This window comes from Phyllobates terribilis, unplaced genomic scaffold (assembly GCF_046119375.1).
Source record: "Phyllobates terribilis strain yellow unplaced genomic scaffold, ASM4611937v1 Scaffold_9__5_contigs__length_417890890, whole genome shotgun sequence".
NCBI lineage: Eukaryota > Metazoa > Chordata > Amphibia > Anura > Dendrobatidae > Phyllobates > Phyllobates terribilis.
Window position 1 is genome coordinate 334,532,041 of NW_027362769.1, and position 20,609 is coordinate 334,552,649.

Below are 20,609 nucleotides of genomic sequence, written 5' to 3' on the forward strand. Positions count from 1 at the left end.
TAGATCAGTTTGAGGGGTAAAGCAGCAAACCTCTATAAGACATCCATCAAAGTGGTCTTATGTAGGGTGGTCTTCTGAAATAAGATGGATAATATGCATAATATATGGTGGAACCAAAAATCCGGTTTGGATCAGTTGGAGGGTGCATTCGGAGAGGTGTCATTATTGTTAGGCATTATGTTATTTAAGGAAAATACCTGTGAACCCACCAAACACTGGAATATGATATTGTGACTCTGAAGAACATCAGATCACGATCAGTTCTGCATCATTCAAAGACATAAATGAAGTTGCTGAAATAGGGCAGCTCAGGATAATGTCGTGCTGTGTTGTGTACTCATTATTTTCATGAAGCTCATTATCCTATTGGGTATACTGCTATCCCCAGTGAGTGACATCGCTATTTCAAAATGCCTCCTAGAATTAGGAAAAACATTTTAATCTTCAGCACGTATCACACATGCTGGAATGTGAGGAGATATTACACACAACTGCAACATTATATAATACATCTGTATGTAGCGGAGAGGAAATTGTCACTTAAAGGAGTGTTCCGTAGATGCAACATTAAATCATTTTCTAAGATACTTTCAAGACCTCTGCTTACTGTTATTTAATAATTTTCAGGGGACAAACACCTCTTCTTGTTCTGTGTCGATCAGACAGGTGGACGACTCCTAAAAACTGGACTCTAATGATTCATGTACGTATGCGATCATTAGGTGACCAGGGCAGGTTGGTTCCTTATGAAGCATTATATTGCATGACTGCAAGGAGAGTTCTTGAAAACTATAAGAAATTGATTTAGAAAGGAAATTGGGAATGACATAACAGTACATCATAGAAAGAATAACATAATTCACCATTATTGGTGGTAACATAATGCAATTAAGTGATATCTAATACCCCCTGACCAAATTGGCTCTGCTACATTGTATGTCTACAATGATGACAAGACAATGGCTGGTTGTTTGTAGAAATGTAATTATCTTTATTTTGACTTCCAATAGTTTTTAAATAATTAGCACATAAATGGCCAAGTCTTTGCCTGTAGGGGAAATGTCAAGAACCCTCTGTAGTAAGAATGGTGAATTTGGATACGAACCAGATTCCTAATTGACTTGTCTTTTTTTCTTTTGGGGTGAAGCATCAATTGAGATCCAATGTGTCTTATTCGGCTCTGCCTAGCGATCTTCGAGAGATGCTCCAGAGGAGGCTGGGGGACCTGGAGCATCAGCTTCTAAACAAAGTGGCAGAACTGGAAGATGAAAAGTCATTGCTCCATAACGAGAGCGCAGCGCACAGGCACAAGACGGAGTCTGCCCTTACTGCTCTCCTGGAGAGAGTCAGCGAGCTGGAGAAAGGTAATTCTATATTAATGGAGACTCTTCGGGAGGATGTTATTATGGAGTCAGAAGGTTTTATTGATTTGGTGAAGTTAAATTATGGATTTGACCTTTCTGATGTGGACGATCACCTGGATAAATGTTGTAAAAATTATATTATGTCTTATAGAATGTATGTAACAGCGTAAAGTAAGAAAACAGATGGATACATGAAGATTGATAGATAAATAGATAGATCTAAAATAGAAACATAGATATATAGATAGATAGAGAGTGAGATCGATAAATAGAGATAGATAGATAGATAGAAGGAATAGATAGATAGATAAATAAGAGATATATAGATAATAGATAGATAGATGATAGATAGGAGATATATAGATAGATGATAGATAGATATTAGATATATAGATAGATAGATACTAGATAGATAGATAGATAGATAGATAGATAGATAGGAGATATATAGAAATCTGAACTAGAAAGATACAGACATAGATCAGATGCTGCACTTCATGGATATTAAAGAGAATACACAGCACGATTTTGTAATTTAAAGTAAAGACACGGCTGTAATGGCGCTGTTATACTGATTAAATTGATACCTTTGGTGATGAAATCTGCTTTGGTGTTTTTCTTTAATCACCATTTAAAGTTTTTTACTAATTAGATTTCGGTGCACAGGGGCCGGACTGTGCACTGGGTCTTCTCCTCCCTGTCTGTGATTCTCCAGCCCCTCCGCTGCCTCCGGTCTGTGAATGACAAGTCACTTTCAAACAAAGGACGCAAGTCATTCACAGACTGGAGACAGCGGAGGGGCTGGGGAATCACAGACTGGAAGCAGGTGGAGGGGCCATGGAATCACAGACCGAGGTAGGCGGAGGGGCTAGGGAATCACAGACCGGAGGCAGGTGGGGGGGCCGTGGAATCACAAGACTGAGGTAGGCGGAGGGGCTGGGGAATCACAGACCGGAGGCAGGCAGAGGGGCTGTGGAATCAAAGACCGAGGTAGTCGGAGGGGCTAGGGAATCACAGACCGGAGGCAGGTGGAGGGGCTGTGAAATCATAGACCAGAGGGACGGTGGAATCACAGACCAGAGGACGGTGGAGGGGCCCGTGGAATCACAGACCAAGGTAGGCGTAGGGGCTGGGGAATCATAGACCGAGGTACGCAGAAGGGCTGGGGAATCACAGACCAGAGGCAGGTGGAGGGGCTGTGGAATCATAGACCGGAGGGACGGTGGAATCACAGACCGGAGGCACGGTGGAATCACAGACGGGAGGCAGGTGGAGGGGCCGTGGAATCATAGATCGGAGGGACCGTTGAATCACAGATCGGAGGCAGGCGGAGTGGCAGAGGAATCACAGACCGGAAGCAGGAGGAGGGGCCGTGGAATCATAGACCGGAGGCAGGCAGAGGGGCTGTGGAATGAAATCATAGACCAGAGGGAACGTGGAATCACAGACCGAGGTAGGCAGAGGGGCAGAGGAATCACAGACCGGAGGCAGGTGGGGGGTCTGTGGAATCATAGACCGGAGGGATGGTGGAATAACAGACCAGAGGCAGGCAGAGGGGCAGAGGAATCACAGACCGGAGGCAGGCAGAGGGTCTGTGGAATCATAGACCGGAGGAATGGTGGAATAACAGACCAGAGGCAGGCAGAGGGGCAGAGGAATCACAGACCGGAGGCAGGTGGAGGGGCTGTGGAATCATAGACCGAAGGGACCGTGGAATCACAGACCGGAGGCAGGCGGAGGGTCTGTGGAATCATAGACCTGAGGGACCGTGGAATCACAGACCGGAGGCAGGCGGAGGGGCTGTAGAATCATAGACCAGAGGGACCATGGAATAACAGACTGAGGTAGGCGGAGGGGCCAGGAAAAAACAGACTAGAGGCAGGCGGAGGGGCCGTGGAATCATAGACAGGAGGGACTGTGGAATTTCAGACCGCAGGCAGGCGGATGGGCGGGGACTCATAGACCGGAGGCACGTGAAGAGGCCAGAGAATCACAGACCAGAGGCAGGCAGAGGGGCCGGAAATCATAGACTGGAGGGACTGTGGAATCACAGACCGAGGCAGGTGGAGGGCCGGGGAAACACAAACCGGAGGCAGGCGGATGGTCAGAGGAATCACAGACCAGAGTCAGGCGGAGGGACCGTGGAATCATAGACCGGAGGGACCGTAGAATCAAAGACCGGTGCAGGCGGAGGGGCCGGGGAAACACAGACCGGAGGGACTGTGGAATCACAGACCTGAGGCAAGCAGAGGGCCGGGAAATCATAGACCGAAGGGACTGTGGAATCACTGACCGGAGGCAGGCAGAGGGGCCGGGGAATCACAGACCGGAGGCAGATGGAGGGGCCCTGGAATCACAGACCGGAGGTAGGCGGAGGGGCCGGGGAATCACAGACCGAGGCATGTGGAGGAACCGAGGAATCACAGACCGGTGGCAGGCGGAGGGGCCGGGGAATCACAGGGAGGAGAAGACACAGTGCACAGTCCAGCTAATGTGCACCGAAATCTAATTATCAAAAAACGTCAAATGGTGATTAATGAAGGACAAGAAAGCAGATTTCTTCACCAAAGCTATAAATGTAATCAGTATCACAGCGCCATTACAGTCAAGTCACACTGACATATTCTCTTTAAGCTTAGAAAAGTGAGGAAACCAGACCGGTTTCTTATGCGCATACATAGCTGAGACCATTTTTCCCCCCTAGAACATGAGATCTACTGTAGTTTCACCAGTGATTATATTATTGGATGACTCGATGCTGCTCCAGAGACCACTTCATCTGCTTTATGTATGATCACCTTCCTGCCCTGAAGCCTATTGGTTAGATGTGTATAGATCTACCTGCAGACAACTCTACTTTCTTCCCTATGTTGAGCTTTCTTGGGATTGAGCTTTCCAGGAGACGGATTTATAGGATTCAGCTGTCAATCACTGTCACAGCTGCGCACATCTCCATCCCAGTCATAGGCGGATTATAATGAGGACGATCTGGGCTACCGCCCGGGGCCCCGAACCTCCAGGGGGCCCGGGGCTCCGGGGTGTCTATGGCCAGATTGTCCTCATTATATGTACCGCGCCGCGGCACATACCAGCAGACAGTGGCGGGGGCCCCCGGACCACTCCCCCCTCTTCCTCTTCGGCCGGGCCAGCACTGCAGCAATTAACTTCCCTGTGCTGGCCCGGCCGCGTCACTGCTAGGAGACACTGCCCTGTGCGCGGCCGTGTCTCCTAGCTGTGACGTCACGCAGTGCGCACCTGGCCTGCACTGCTACTTACCACCGGAGAGGAGCAGGAGCCAGGAGGACTGGAGCCGAGCCGGGGGATGGTGAGTGTGTGTGTGTGTGTGTGTATGTATGTATGTATGTATGTGTGTGTGTGTGTGTGTGTGTGTGTGTGTGTGTGTGCAGGCAGATATCATTGTGTGATGTCTGTTTATATGTATTTTTCTGTTTCAAATGTGTTTATGCGTGTATGTATATGTCTGTATATGTTTGTGTGCGTGCGTGACTGCGTGCGGCCTCCTGCTGAGTATAGATGGCGCCGTGCGACCTCCTGCTGTGTATAAATGGCGCCGTGCGGCCTCCTGCTGTGTATAGATGGCTACGTGCGGCCTAATGCTGTGTATAGATGGCGCCGTGCGGCCTCCTGCTGTGTATAGATGGCGCCGTGCGGCCTTCTGCTGTGTATAGATGGCTACGTGCGACCTAATGCTGTGTATAGATGGCGCCGTGCGGCCTCCTGCTGTGTATAGATGGCGCCGTGCGGCCTCCTGCCATGTATAGATGGCTACGTGCGACCTCCTGCCGTGTATAGATGGCGCCGTGCGGCCTCCTGCTGTGTATAGATGGCGCCGTGCGGCCTCCCGCTGTGTATAGATGGGTACGTGTGCTCAATATTGAGTCACACAATTAATGTAAGGCTATGTGCCCACGATGCAGAAATGCTCCGGATTTTTTTTGAGCGTTTCTGCATCTCCCTGGCAGAAAAAACGCATGTGGATTGTACATGCGGACTGTACATGCGTTTTTCCTGCCAGGGACATGCGGATGTGTAGCGTTCTTCACATGCATTTCTGCATGTGGGTTATTAAGCGCTTTCCAAGCGATTTTAGCATCACTTGGAAAGTGCTTGACAACTTGGTCACACTATATAAATACATGCAACCGGCATGGTTTTATGTAGTGTGACCGTAAAAGAATGGTAAAAAATAAATATATAATTACCTTCTGATGGCCTGCCGACGTCAGCGGTCGCGTGACTCGTCACATGACTAAATGACGTCACCGCAGGTCCTTTTCAGACCATCGCGAGCTACCGGCAAGCCAGGACGCATCGGATAAAGACACCGGGGGCCATCAAAAGGTAAGTATAATATTTATTTTTTATTTTATTCTTTTTTTTGCAGGCACTATAGTACCCGGGTGCGGAGGAGAGTTTCCTCTTCTCCAAACCCGGGTCCATCAGCACATTGAAACGCATGGATTCTGCATGTACAGATGCAGTGATGCGGATTACATGCGTTCCAATGCAAGTCAATGGCGGCGAAAACGCCGCGCTTTCGCAAAATAATTGGTAGTGCTGCTGATTTTTCCGCAATGATAATCCGCAGCGGAAATTTCCGCAGCATGTGCACAGCACATGCGGATTATCATTGGGGAACATGGCAGACCTTCTACCAAGCGTTTTTAAGCGTTTCTGCAGCGGAATTGCCGTTGCGGAAACGCTTAAAAAACGCATAGTGGGCACACAGCCTAAAAAAAATTATTATAATTAATATTGTGTCAAATTACCGTAATTTCACGTGAACTATCACATGATCTATCACAGGGGATCATGTGACATGTGATACATCAGGTGTGTGCGTGTGTGTGTGTGGGGGGGGGTCCGCGCCTTCTAAACTGCCCGGGGCCCTTGCTACTCTTAATCCACCCCTGATCCCAGTATATGGAGGCTCATTGTAGCCATTATATATCATGGTACCTAAAGATCTAAGCTGCTGCTTTCCACTTTGGTGTTACATGGGTTGAAAGCTTACGGTTAACAAATGTTGCCCAGGTTATCAGACCGGCACTATACGTAGGGGCTGTAAAATATGGAGCTGCTGTCGGTGCTCTGATGTCTATTTAGATGGCACCGCCTGTAGCATTGGGAGAATTAGAACCTCAGGTCATGAATTCAGATATATATAATTTTTGGACATGCTATTCCTTACGGAACAAAAAACCAAATGTTGCCGCAGGCGTTTTATGTAGTGCGTGCAAAGTAATGAGAATGGGTGAGGGGGCTGTGTGCATGGTTTAGGTGTCACTTATATACAAATGTTATATCACAGTTAGGCTCGTACACACAAGCTATAAACATAACAGGAATCAGTAAGATTAACCCAACCCCCGACAAAGCCACACATATTGGAATGCAGGTCTTTGAAATATAAATCCATTGACACCTTTATATCTTTTATCTGCTGCTGCATTGCTGAGAAAATAGAATTGTAATTCATATGCAAATGAGGCTTTAGTGCTGTGGGTGTGAAAAGTACTTACCAAGTTTCTGCCTCCTGAGGTTGTTTCCCCGCCCTGCACCAGCTTCTTTAGTTTGATTGATAGTTCACTGTCTGATTTTCTTGCCTGATGTCACACAGACAGTGAGCTATCAATCAAGCTAAAGAGGTTGGTGCAGGGTGGAGTCTTGGGAAGTGCTCTGTCATGCCCAGAGCACCTAATGCTCATTTTTCAGCCATTCAGCAACAGATAGAAGATATAAAGGTGTCAATGAATTTACATTTCAAAGACCTGCATGCCCAATTATGCTTTTTGGAGGGGGTTGATCTAATTGACAGATTCCTTTTAAAGAGATATTCTGGATTTAACTAAAAAAGAGTTATAATATAATGAAAAGTTAATTTTTAATATACTTTATTTGTCAATTTCTCACAATTTTCAAGGAATCTGTTTGATGCCATTCAATAGGAACTCTCCTTCTGGAGGTTCATAATAAATGTTCCTTCAATCTGTCCCGGTCATATGATGACTATACAAATGCAAAATTTATGGAACAAGATATGCACCTACACAACATGCAAATCAGTGTGTAGTATCACTTACCCAGCCTGTGGCATCGGGCTCACATGTGGATGAAATAAAGCCAATACCTTGAAGCTCAGAATGTCATGGAGTATAGCAATTACACAGAACAAAATAGTATGCAAAGAGGCCAATATATTACAAGTGTGACTGCATTATGAAAACATAGAGTATACAAATTAAATAGCCAAAGTAACATCAAATATGGAAAAAATTAAAGCAAAACATCAACCCCCCCAAAAATAGATATGGACCAGCCAAATGATATAAGGGGTAATACATATGGGTACAGTGTCCCTATGTGTATCACCAAATACATGGCTTCATCAGGGGTAATACCACTGAAGTCTTACTTATCTTAGAAACACTTGGAAGAAAGAAACTTCTTTATAAGGGGCTGCAAACATCTTTATTTATAGTTAATTATGCCTGAAAAATGTCGCAGAACATCAGTACAAATGGGAGATACAGATGAAGAAAAAGGTGGGTACACCTGGATAGTAGCGTATATTGAAAGTCAATAACATATGATATATATTCCAATAAATAAAGACATAGTGTCAAACAATGTAAAGTGAAAAAAGCAGATCAAACGTCATAATTAGGGATAATGAATAATATTCAATTGTATAGCAGTAAGTCACAGCATGACCTGCATAAAATAAACCAAAATATAAGAGGATTATGCATATGAAGATAAAAAGTAATAGAGGTAAAATTACCTGCAGTGCACCAAACCAGGGACCCACCACACCCGACGCGTGTTTCGCAACGAAAGGCTTTGCCCACATAAAACCCCCAAACTTCCCATTGCAGATTCACTATAAAAGTAACTAGGACTAGAACGCCAATAGCATGAATAACATTAGAAATGAATAGGGCATAAGACGAGCCCAAAGAAAGAAGTATAATGTGCCCATAAATATTTTATTCCATATTACACAAATATAAAATCATTAGGTAATGAATAAAAGCAAGATGCTGCACTGTGTGCGGGGATACACTACATGAATAATCTAGTACATGCAGATGCAATCGTAGTTGTATGACTAACAAGACAGTGAGTACCATAAGAAAGAGGGGTATATCAATTATCCCCCATAAGGTAATAGATCTGTTGAATATGCAAAATAAGTTATAAATGCTTGCATGCAATGTGTCTGGTTTCTGAGTGTCACTGCCACCTCAACGCGCGTTTCGCCCTACTTTGTCAGGGGGGCTGAAGCTGTTGGGATTCAGCAATCTAAAGCAAATAGCCTGCTCACGCTGTAAGCTCTTTGCCAAGCTAATCGACTACTCTTAACAACTAGCTGTCCACTATATAATTTAAAAATCCCTCCGATCTGGAGAACAGACAGGATTTTAAATAAGGGGTAGTTTGCAAAGTTGCATGTTTTTACGAAAACGATATAATTTCTGAACTCGAGACAACCTATCGAGTACAGGTTGGCTCCATTCTGGACTCCTTTAAACCACGCTAACTAAACCAGAAATTTCATAGAAAACATTTGATACTAGTGCAGGCATGCTCAGTAAGAGCACCCTGTAGTTTTTCTTGCAAGTTCCGAATATAGTATAATGCACATACCCAAAGGTATATACCCTAGCGGGGAATGAGAGCAACCAATCAGAGTGAAGCAAAAAATGGGTCTGAGTTACCAAAATTGGCCTCATTGCCCAAAGTCTGCCTGCTTTTTCTGTTAGCGTGGATGAACCAAGCCCAGTGTATAACTGTGAGTCCTGAAGGCCGTGATATCTAATATCTATATAAAGTACGTTCTTTGTACGAGGGAATGTGAAGCGTTTCTGCGTTACTTAATGTAAAGTGGCTTTGATCTGCTATAAAAGTGTATTATGTTTCTGGAAGGTAGACAAATTAGGTTTTCCATTTTTCAGATCACTGATTTAGGAGTCACAGGAATATTTAAGAACATTTAATCTCTGTACGAGATATAAAAGAGACGAGAAGTATGAGATATTGTCAGGAAGCAGAAGGCGAATGTTTCCATCTATATGATAATAATAGGAACACGGAAAGTTAACAGACAATGAGTGACGTAGTGATATGAAAGTGCACAGATACAGTACAAATATATATATGTAGTAGGAAAGCAGGAGGTAAAGTCCTGGATAGCAGGTGTGCTTGGCCTGGGTGATGTAAGTCCTGGAAGAGAGTGCTCTGGTAGCAATTAGTTACTGAGAGGATTTTTAGTGGACCGGATTTTGGGTCCGGGATTTAGGAGCGACCAAAGGAGATTGGGTGGGAATGGTCGCTCCCATACATTCCAATCCAGGGCTTGCAGGTCCTATAAAAGGTAGCTGGGTTGGCTCAGATGGGTGTGACATGTTGGAGCTGGAAAATAACCGATAATGGTGATCACACTGAGCCTAAAGCAAAATCTTTATTGCTGTTTGGGTGAGAACCCGTTGTTTCTTTGCCTTCCTTGAGAAAACACTTTGATTTTTGTTATTTCGTTTGTGCCAGAAAAAGGCTGTTTTTCATTTGAGAAGCGTGAAAGTTTATGGAGTTTAATAAACCTCACACAGTTTGGACACAAGAACCCGGTGCCTGTGGGAACTCTAGTGCCCACCTGAGACCGTGAACCCCTACAATATATATATCTACATCTATATCTATATATATATACTGTTTATGCAACATTCAAGTTCTTCAATTTTTCAAAACAGCACCCCTAGGCTCCCTCGGGGCCCTACTTTACCTATTTTTGACTTTGATTTGATATAGAAGCATACCTAGGCTTTTTATCTTGAATTCCATACCGACCATTGCGTCTGCTAATCCAATTAGGTCTCCATACGTCTTTGATTTCTTACTTTCAGAAACAAAACATTTTGCTTGTTGAAATCCATCATTTTCAATCTCTCTTCCCATCAACATCTACCATCAAGGTAAAGTTAAGGAAGTCCCATATTAACAACATCATAAGCTGATCCCACCTAAATTGTTTAGATTGGCTGACTTATATCTCAGCCGTACAGCTCTATGGGGCCATGGCCATATTGTACTTTTATATGACTTTATCATATATCTATTATATAAATATACAATAAAGTCATATAAATATGTATGTACTGATTTTATTTTCTGGCATACAAGCATTTCCATATTGGATTTATGGGAATCCATCTAAAAAATAGTTTTTTGCAGTTGTAGATATTCACCAAAAACCTCTGCTGTATGGAGGTACCAAATAACCATGCACAGAACCATGGGGATTTGAAGGTTGTTCTCAACCTCTCCCCAAGCTCCCGGTTTCTTGGCCTCTTGATTGCTGAGGACGGTGGGCTCATGATTGATTGACAGTTTGGATGAGTAGCATTGTCATTCCATTGGCCCCAATAGTGATTTCTCCAATTCTGGAAGCCGAGGCAGAATCGGAGGAGAGCAGGATCACTGAAGCTGGCAGTGATCTGTCCAGCTTCAGAGAAGCACTTCCAATCACTATGGCAAAGAGCTTGTAAGTACTGTGATTGTTGGGTAGGAGACTGGTCACTTCTCCCTTCTACCTGTGGTGATCGGTCTCCTATCAAAGGGTTGAGTGCATACAAGCTCTTTGCTATGGTGCTTCTCTGAAGCTGGAAAGATCTCAACTTCCAGAATTGGAGAAATCACTGTTGGGGCCAGTGGCATGACAATGCTACTCATCCAAACTGTCAATCAATCATGAATGCACCGCCATCAGCGATCAGGAAGCCAAGAAGACGGGAGCTTGGAAAGAGATTGAGAACAACCTTCAAATCCCCATGGTTCTGTGCGAGTGGTAGTAGAAGTTCTTGAAGTTAGCAAGGAGTTAAAAAAACAATCCGTAAATGACTTAGAACAATCTGGGTAAGAATGTTCAGGAGCTGGAGACTGAAACTAGGCTAACAGCTAGACACAATACTCAAGCAATAAGTGAGTGTTCCATGTGGCTTTAAGTAGGCCCAAACAGGAAACAAGATGGATTCCATAGATTCAGAATCCGCCATCTTGGTAAAGGGCAATAGCAGAACACAACAGCAGCCTACAGTGGTAAAGAATGAAACTGCAGCAAAATTATTAAAATGAACAATAGTGGCCACTAGTGGTCAAACTGTAGAAGGGCAACAGAAATCCTGACAGAACATGGCAATCAGAGCTCGACTAGCAGTGAAGTCGCTCATGTGCCAATGATTTTGCATCTACATTTTATGCCAGTTTCAATTGAAATGATTCCTTGAACAGATTCAATTTTGTTTTAACCTTGTGTTTTTCTGACAGGGAGCAGTGCGTTCAAATCACCCGATGACTTCAAGGTTTCTCTCCCACTTCGTACCAATTATTTATATGGGAAGATTAAAAAGACTCTGCCAGAGCTGTTTGCACTTACAATCTGCATGTGGTTAAAGTCCAGTGCATCGCCTGGTATCGGGACCCCATTCTCCTATGCTGTACAAGGCCAAGCCAACGAGATTGTGCTGATTGAGTGGGGCAATCACCCTATTGAACTACTGATTAATGATAAGGTATGTACAGCATGCACCCCTGAAGAGTCCCTTCTTGCTTGTGTGTATGTTTTTAAAGCGCATCTATCAGCATAAAATGACTGTTCAAACCAAGCACAGCTGCTCGGTGCACCCTTGGTGTGGCCAAAAATTTCAGTGCCTACTAGTTTTCCATGTATCTCCACCCTTCTCTGGCTCCTGTAAAGCCAGAGCTGTCAATCAAGACAAAGGGGTTGGAGACTAATGGAAAACAAGTAAGTGGGAAAGTGCCTAAAAGTGGATCTGTCACCAGATTTCACAATACAAACTGTATACATTATGAAATAGAACTCTTAAACCTGATGAGGCTGGTGTACTTACTTTGAAAATCCATGTCAGAATGGCTATATAACACTTTTTAAGAGTTTAATCTCAATCACTGCCTACCTAACCAGATTGACAGCTCTTCAGTGTCCCTCCTCCCTGCTGTGACTGTGACTTCACACTGTTCACTACAAGCTGCAGCTGTCATTCAGGATAAGTGGGGGAGACGGAATAAACTTAGACTCATGAGCTCATTCAAGACAGAGCGAACTCATGAGTTTAAGTTTATTCAGTCTCCCCCATCTACCCAGTCTGACTGATAACTGCAGGTTGTAGTGAGCAGTGTGAGATCTCAGCAAGGAGGAGGGGCACTGAGGAGCTGTCAATCACGGTGGGTGTTAGTACATAGCAAATTGGAAAAGTGCAGTGTGGGCTGGTTGGCCCAAGGATCAAAGTGGTTCACTTTTGAAATGTCAGTAAATTCTATCTTAAACCAATAGTGGTCCCACGCTTGGTTCTTGCCAGCTGCCATCCTACAGTTTTTGACGCCCACAACCTACACTGTGCTTTTCCACTTTGCTATGTACAGATACTTCTGATGGGACCATGTCGGTCCTTGAGATTCAGCAAGGAGGAACTACCTTAAGTCAGTCTTCACTGTATGCAATGATTAGAGTAATTACACAATAGCACCGCTCCCACACCTGAGCACCTAGGACATACCACCTTAGAGGAGCGCCCCAGTGTTTTTTCTTTTTATCTCTGTAGCAATCAGGCTAGTTGGGCAGAAACTGAGTTTAAACTTTTCAAAAGTGTTATACAGTAATTTTGACATGGATTTTCAAAGTAAGTACACCAGTTTCATCAGGTTTAAGAGATCTGTATAATAATGTATGCCGTTTGTATTGTGAAATCTGGTAACAGATCCACATTGATAAGATCTAAAGGCAGGAACCCCTGTGATCTCTAGGAGTAAGGTGATAAGGAATAACTTCTCAGTCTCCCAAGGATGATGTCACAACTGTCTTTCTATAGATTAAAGATTATGGTAGCTACAAGAGCTCTGATCATGGATAGAACAGAAATGCCTCCATTATGTTGGGGGCAGATTTTTATAGTAAAATTACAAATTTGTTCCTGTCACGGGTGTGTCAGACAGTCGCCCTGCAGTTGGTTGCAGAAGATCTCTTCGTTTGGCATTACAGACACCTTCTTAGCTGTTTCACTCTAGGACCCAGCAGCTACATCATTCCTGCTAATTGACACCCTGGCCTGGGTGTTTAAATAGTCTTACTTTGCAGCTGGAAGGTGCCCGCGATACTCACATGTTTCCTTGTGAATGCTTGGAGCTCTCATACTGCTATCTTCGTCTGTGGTGCTAGGATGACGCTTGGAATTATCTCTCTGAAGTCAGCTAAAGCTAAGCTACTTTTCCCCTTGTTGTCTCCCTTGTTGTCTTTAGTTGTTAGTGGGGAGTGACTAGTGCTCATCCCCCTTCCCTATCCAAGGCCAAGCGCTAGGGAAATACAGGGTTTAGGTTCACGTGCGGTAATTGGTGAGGAACAAATATAGGGACGTTAGTGGAGATAGGGTGATATCCGATCAGCCTAGGAGGTCTCCACTCCCCCCTTTCCCTAGAGTCTGAGCACCCTTCCACACTTCCCTTTGTGGTGCATTTTGTCTTTCACACACCTTTTGTGACAGTTCCGTAGAGAAGATTGTTTAACTAAATGTTCTTTGAAGCTAAGCTGACTAAGCAAAAGGGTATATTTATGGTTTTTATTAAAAGGACTAGATGGTGGCCCGATTCTAACGTATCGGGTATTCTAGAATATGTATGCGGCCGACCGGGTGCAATCAGCAGAGCGTTGTTTAAATTTGACGCCAAAATCGCTGATTGGTCGCGGCCTGCGACCGCGACCAATCAGCAAAGCAGTGTTTAAATTTGGCGCCAATATCGCTGATTGGTTGCGGCCGGCGGTCGCAACCAATCAGCAGAGCGGTTTTTAAATTTGGCGCCAATATTGCTGATTGGTCACGACCGCCGACTGTGATCAATCAGCAAAGCGGTGTTTAAATTTGGCGCCAAAATAGCTGATTGGTCGTGGTTGCCGGCCGCGACCAATCAGCAAAGCAATGTTTAAATTTAGCGCCAATATCACTGATTGGTCGCGGCCGGCGACCGCGACCAATCAGCGAACTGTGTTAGTGAAGACCGGAGAGCGTGTTTAAATTTGGCGCCAAAATTGCTGATTGGTCGCAGCCGGCAGTCGCGATCAATCGGCAGAGCGGTTTTTAAATTTGGCGCCAATATTGCTGATTGGTCGCGATTGCCGACTGTGATCAATCAGCAACGCGGTGTTTAAATTTGGCGCCAAAATAGCTGATTGGTCGCGGCCGGCGACCGCAACCAATCAGCGAACTGTGTTAGTGAAGACCGGAGAGCGTATTTAAATTTGGCGCCAAAATTGCTGATTGGTCGTGGCTGCCGGCCGCGACCAATCAGCAGAGCGGTCTTTAAATTTGGCAACAATATTGCTGATTGGTCGCAACCGCCGACCGCGATCAATCAGCAAAGCGGTGTTTAAATTTGGCGCCAAAATCGCTGATTGGTTGCGGTCGCCTGCCGCGACCAATCAGCAAAGCACCGCCGGTCGGGGGAACTCTGCTGCGAGCAGGTCATCTCCTGGCTGCATCACCACTGACCTCTGAGCAGAGCGGTGTTTAAATTTGGCGCCAATATCGCTGATTGGTCGCGGCCGGCGGTCGCGACCAATCAGCAGAGCGGTCTTTAAATTTGGCGACAATATTGCTGATTGGTCGCCACCGCCGACCGCGATCAATCAGCAAAGCGGTGTTTAAATTTGGCGCCAAAATCGCTGATTGGTTGCGGTCGCCGGCCGCGACCAATCAGCAAAGCACCGCCGCCGCTGGTCGGGGTACTTCTGCTGCAAGCACCCGGGAAATGACCGGCTAGCGCCGGTCATCTCCCGGCTACATCACCGCTGGCCTCTGTGCAGAGCGGAGTTTAAATTTAGCGCCAATAATGCTGATTGGTCGCGGCCGGCGACCGCGACCAATTCTGCAGAGCGGTGTTTAAATTTGGCGCCAATATCGCTGATTGGTCGCAGCCGGCGATCGCGACCAATCAGCAGAGCGGTCTTTAAATTTGGCGACAATATTGCTGATTGGTCGCGACCGTCGACCGCGATCAATTAGCAAAGCGGTGTTTAAATTTGGCGCCAAAATCGCTGATTGGTTGCGGTCGCCGGCCGCGACCAATCAGCAAAGCACCGCCGCCGCCGGTCGAGGTACTTCTGCTGCGAGCAGCCGGGAAATGAACGCCTAGCGCCGGTCATCTCCCGGCTGCATCACCGCTGACCTCTGTGCAGAGCGGAGTTTAAATTTCGCGCCAATAATGCTGATTGGTCGTGGCCGGCAACCGCGAACAATCAGCAGAGCGGTCTTTAAATTTGGCACCAATATCGCTGATTGGTCGCGACCGCCGACCACGATCAATCAGCAAAGCAGGGTTTAAATTTGGCGCCAAAATCGCTGATTGGTCGCGGTCGCCGGCCGCGACCAATCAGCAAAGCAGTGTTTAAATTTGGCGCCAATATCGCTGATTGGTCGCGGCCGGCGGTCGCCACCAATCAGCAGAGCGGTGTTTAAATTTGGCGCCAAAATCGCTGATTGGTCGCGGCTGGCGACCGCGACCAATCAGCCAAGCAGTGTTTAAATTTGGCGGCACTATCGCTGATTGGTCGCGGCCGGATCGTATTAGTGAGGACCGAGGAGCCTCCCTTCACACTTGCCGTTGGGAGATCAGCGGCCCTAGCCGCTGATCTCCTGACGGTAGCCGCATGGAGGTCAGCGGCGCCGCCGGTCGGGGTACTTCTGCTGCGAGCAGCCGGGAAATGACCGGCTAGCGCCGGTCATCTCCCAGCTGCATCACCGCTGACCTCTGTGCAGAGCGGAGTTTAAATTTGGCACCAATAATGCTGATTGGTCGCGGCCAGCGACCTCGACCAATCAGCAGAGCGGTGTTTAAATTTGGCGCCAATATCGCTGATTGATCACGGCCAGCGGCCGGGACCAATCAGCGAACCATGTTAGTGAGGACCGGAGAGCGTGTTTAAATTTGGCGCCAAAGTCGCTGATTGGTCGCGGCCAGCCGTCCTGACGGTAGCCGCATGGAGGTCAGCGGCGCCGCCGGTCGGGGTCCTTCTGCTTCGAGCAGCCAGGAGATGACCGGCTAGCGCCGGTCATCTCCCAGCTGCTTCGCCGCTGACCTCCGTGCGGCAGATGAGCCGCTAACGGCCGCCATCTTTTTTCTGAAATCCCGCGTCGCTGATTGGCCGCGGCCGGACCAATCAGCGACGCGGGATTTCCTGGACAGAAGGACAGACAGACAGATAGACAGACAGACAGACGGGATAAGACGATTATATATATTAGATGAGTGAGGTAGATTTATTATATCGTTATTAATTTCTTATCATTTTCCTCTCTCTGATAATTAATATCATCACTTAAACTTCTACATCGAAGCAGTAGTATCGTCGGCCTTCTCTGGGAAAAGTATAAGGAGGAGGAGTTAAAAGTCTTCCGAGTCTTCAGTGGAGGGAAAAAGATGTACATTAAGGATGTTTTTGGGTCTGCGGAATCTGATGAGGATCCATTTTAACATCTTTATTATGAAGGCAAGGACAATAGCTATAAGGCAGATCTGTGGAATCAGATGTCCTACACCAGTGATCCATCCTCCCGTTCCTTTAAACCAGTTTGTTGGATTTAACCATTGGAACCAGTTACCCAGGGTAAGGACATCCTCCTGGGGGCTTTCTCCTCTGAATTTTTCCTTTAATTCCATGGCTTTAGCTATGTGTTTGTCAACTTTTACAGAGAAGATTGCATCAATACAGTTCCCACAAATATTTGACACATACCCCCTTGACTGGCTGTCAGATAATCTGGTACTATGGTATGTTGATTTAGCACCTTCCCATAGAATCGTGTCTGGTTACCATCTGTAACGTTACCGAAAAGTTCAACCAGTTGTTCAATGTTGTGTGTGGCTAAATCAGTGATAGTGAGAGTTAGACCAAATATAGTGTACAAAGGAGTATGTACTAATGGTTTACTTTGGACCCTTTCTTTTTGCATCATATGTCTTGGTATGTGATCAAGATTAGTGTTGAGCCACCCCCGTAGTGTTCGGGTTCGGTTCGGTTCGTCGAACACCGGGATGTTCGTGGAACTGTTCGTCGAACACCTTAGTACACCGTCAAACACCGTTAAAACCAATGGCAGACAAACAAAAACGCATAGAAACACATAGAAAACACCATCAAAGGTGTCCAAAAGCTGACAAACTGCTCAGAAGACACTCTCTTTAAAAAAGCCGGCCGGCAATTCAGCTGCGGCATACACCGGTATCCGACAATTTAGACAAGAAGCAATAGAGCATCACACATAGATTAGATAGATAGAAACATGTCAGTCACATATATAAGAAGTACAGTGACAGTGTTGCTTACTGTACTTGTCATTTAGTGTTAAAGGATTTATTTAAAAAAATAATAGTGTTTTCATGCACCGTCTCTTTAAAAAAGCCGGCCGGCAATTCAGCATCTGTACCCGACAATTTATAACAGAAAGAATAGAGGATCACACATAGATTAGATAGATAGAAACATGTCAGTCACATATATAAGAAGTACAGTGATAGTGTTGTTTACTGTACTTGTCATTTAGTGTTAAAATAAAGGATTTATTAAAAAAAAAATTGGCACATGCCTGCGCTCTGCAGTGTCTATGAAGGATGGCATGCTGGATGGCAGCGCTCAGCTGCCATCCAGCCTGTCATCTCAATGCCATCCCAGCGTGGGAGAATTCTCCTGCTGAAGCGCTGAGCGCTGAGAATTTTCCCACGCTGTCAGTGACGTGCATGAGGTGAGCTGAGTTCATTGGACATGACCTCGGCTCATCTTTATGCCGTCACAGCCAGACACTGAGGAGCGCAAGCATGCCTGCGCTTCTCAGTGTCTGCCGCATGGCAACCTGGATGGCAGCGTTCTGCTGCTGTCCAGCCTGTCATGTGAATGTAGCAGAGCTGAAGCTGTCGTGGGAACCATGGAAAGGTAAGGATGATGTTGCTTTATTATTTTACTTTTATTGCAGGAGATCGTTGGCTTCAGCTGGAATAGGCGTGATGGTAAGTATGGTTTAATTTAGAACAATAAAGAATTGTGTGTTTATTTCAATTAAAGGACTTTATTCTGGCTGTTTGTGTTTTTTTTTAACTTTGACTATGGGGTTAGTAATGTGGGTGTCTTATAGACGCCTCTCCATTACTAACCTGGGCTTGATGTCAGCTGGCATTATAAGCTGACATCAACCCCAGCCCTATTACCCCACTGCCACCGCTACAGGGCAGGGGGAAGAGCGAGGCTAAGTGCCAGAATTGGCGTATCCTATGGATGCGCCATTTCTGGGGCGGCTGACGGCTGGTGTTTCTAGCCTGGGAGGGGGCCAATATTCATGGCACCCTTCCTGGGCTTTTAATATCAGCCCCCAGTTGTCTGCCTAGCCTTTGCTAGCTATTAAAATAGGGGGAACCCCACGTCATTTTTTTGGGGGTCCCCCATTTTGATAGCTAGTAAAGGCTAGGCATTCAGCTGGGGGCTGATATTAGTAGCCTGGGAAGCTCCGTGGGTATTACCCCCTTCCCAGGCTTCAAACATCTGCCCCAGCTGTCTGCTTAACCTCCGCTAGAGACTAAAATTACGGGGAACCCCACGACAAATTTTTTTTTAATAAATCCTTTATTTTAACACTAAATGACAAGTACAGTAATCAACACTATCACTGTACTTCTTATATATGTGACTGACATGTTTCTATCTATCTAATCTATGTGTGATGCTCTATTCTTTCTGTTATAAATTGTCGGGTACCGATGCTGAATTGCTGGCGGCTTTTTTAAAGAGACAGTGCATGAAAACACTAATATTTTTTTTAATAAATCCTTTAACACTAAATGACAAGTACAGTAACCAACACTGTCACTGTAGTTATATATGTGACTGACATGTTTCTATCTATCTAATCTATGTGTGATGCTCTATTCTTTCTGTTCTAAATTGTCGGGCACCGGTGTATGCCGCTGCTGAATTGCCGGCTTTTTGTGTTTCACTGTGAGCACTGTTCCCATCGATTTGGGCAACCACTGTAATGCCACAACCACCATGGCTGTGGCATTACAGTGAGTGGCAGACAATCCCTGCATGATTGGTGCTCTAAATAACGCCAGACATGCAGGACACGCTTTTGGTGCATGAACAGTTATCGAACATAACCTCGAACAGCCGAATTTTTTGCAAATCGTTCGCGTTTGTCGAACGACTCGAACACCGCCCAAAACAGCTTGAATTTGAGATTGGCGAACAGTTCTAGTCGAACACCGCTCATCTCTAATCAAGATCTATCTCCTCATTCGAGACCGTCCATGTAGCCAAAGTCAACCTTGCTAAGGTACATGAACCAACTCCATCAAAAGGCAGAAATTTGTAATCAAAGGCACCACAAACATAATACATATTCTCAGGAAGTATGATATGTTCACCCCCTAAATGTGATAATAACCTGTAGGAAATTTCTGAGGCAGCAATCTCGGAGATGTACACCAGGAGAACCTTAGTATGCATCTTACCGCCTCATTGCAGTTATTCTGTAGCTCGTCATATCCGGACATCGAGATATCCGTCATATCATGCAACAAATTAGAAGTTTTATCTGTTAATTCGTATACTAGCCCCCAAAATATTGCAGATTCAGTATCATCAGTTTCATAAGGAATTCGACTAGGTAGAAATATTATCTGCAGGGTGTCCAGATCTATTGGTATTGTCCCCAAGTTATTATCCTTTATGTTAACTCTATTGCATCTGATACTGGTAGACCCTCAGCCGCAGACAGCAATATTGTGAGGGGACATCAGAGATAAGTCCCTGATTCCTACCCATTGAGGTGGAGCGGTCCATCCAGCTACAGAAAGGGATACCCTTGTGTTATTGTACCTGGAAGACACTGAGGTTTGTAGGAAAAGTAAAGATTTCATCCAGAATTAGCTCATCTATGAGGACAGGTGTGGCTAGGATAGGCTTGGATGATATGGGTGAATGTGTGCATATCCAATAATCTTTCATTGCTATACGTCTGGCTATGGTGTCATGCATATTTAACAGCTTATTATCCCTTGGTTCCTGTAAATGTGTTTGTAAGTCTATTTTATCCCTCAGGAACTTTCTTTGATCAAAGAACCATACTATACACCTGGCTTCATAGGACTCAATACTATCATGCACGTCAG

At 45.4% G+C, this 20,609-nt stretch overlaps 1 protein-coding gene across 1 annotated transcript in view; it reads left to right on the forward strand.

The window, feature by feature from the left end:
• Positions 1 to 20,609, forward strand: part of NPTX2 (neuronal pentraxin 2) — a 46,576-nt gene that overhangs the window by 4,627 nt on the left and 21,340 nt on the right. Inside the window, exons 2-3 of the mRNA XM_073648012.1 lie at positions 1,148 to 1,364; positions 11,709 to 11,953. Of these exons, the coding sequence (XP_073504113.1) occupies positions 1,148 to 1,364; positions 11,709 to 11,953 (462 nt within the window). The remainder of the gene's footprint in view (positions 1 to 1,147; positions 1,365 to 11,708; positions 11,954 to 20,609) is intronic.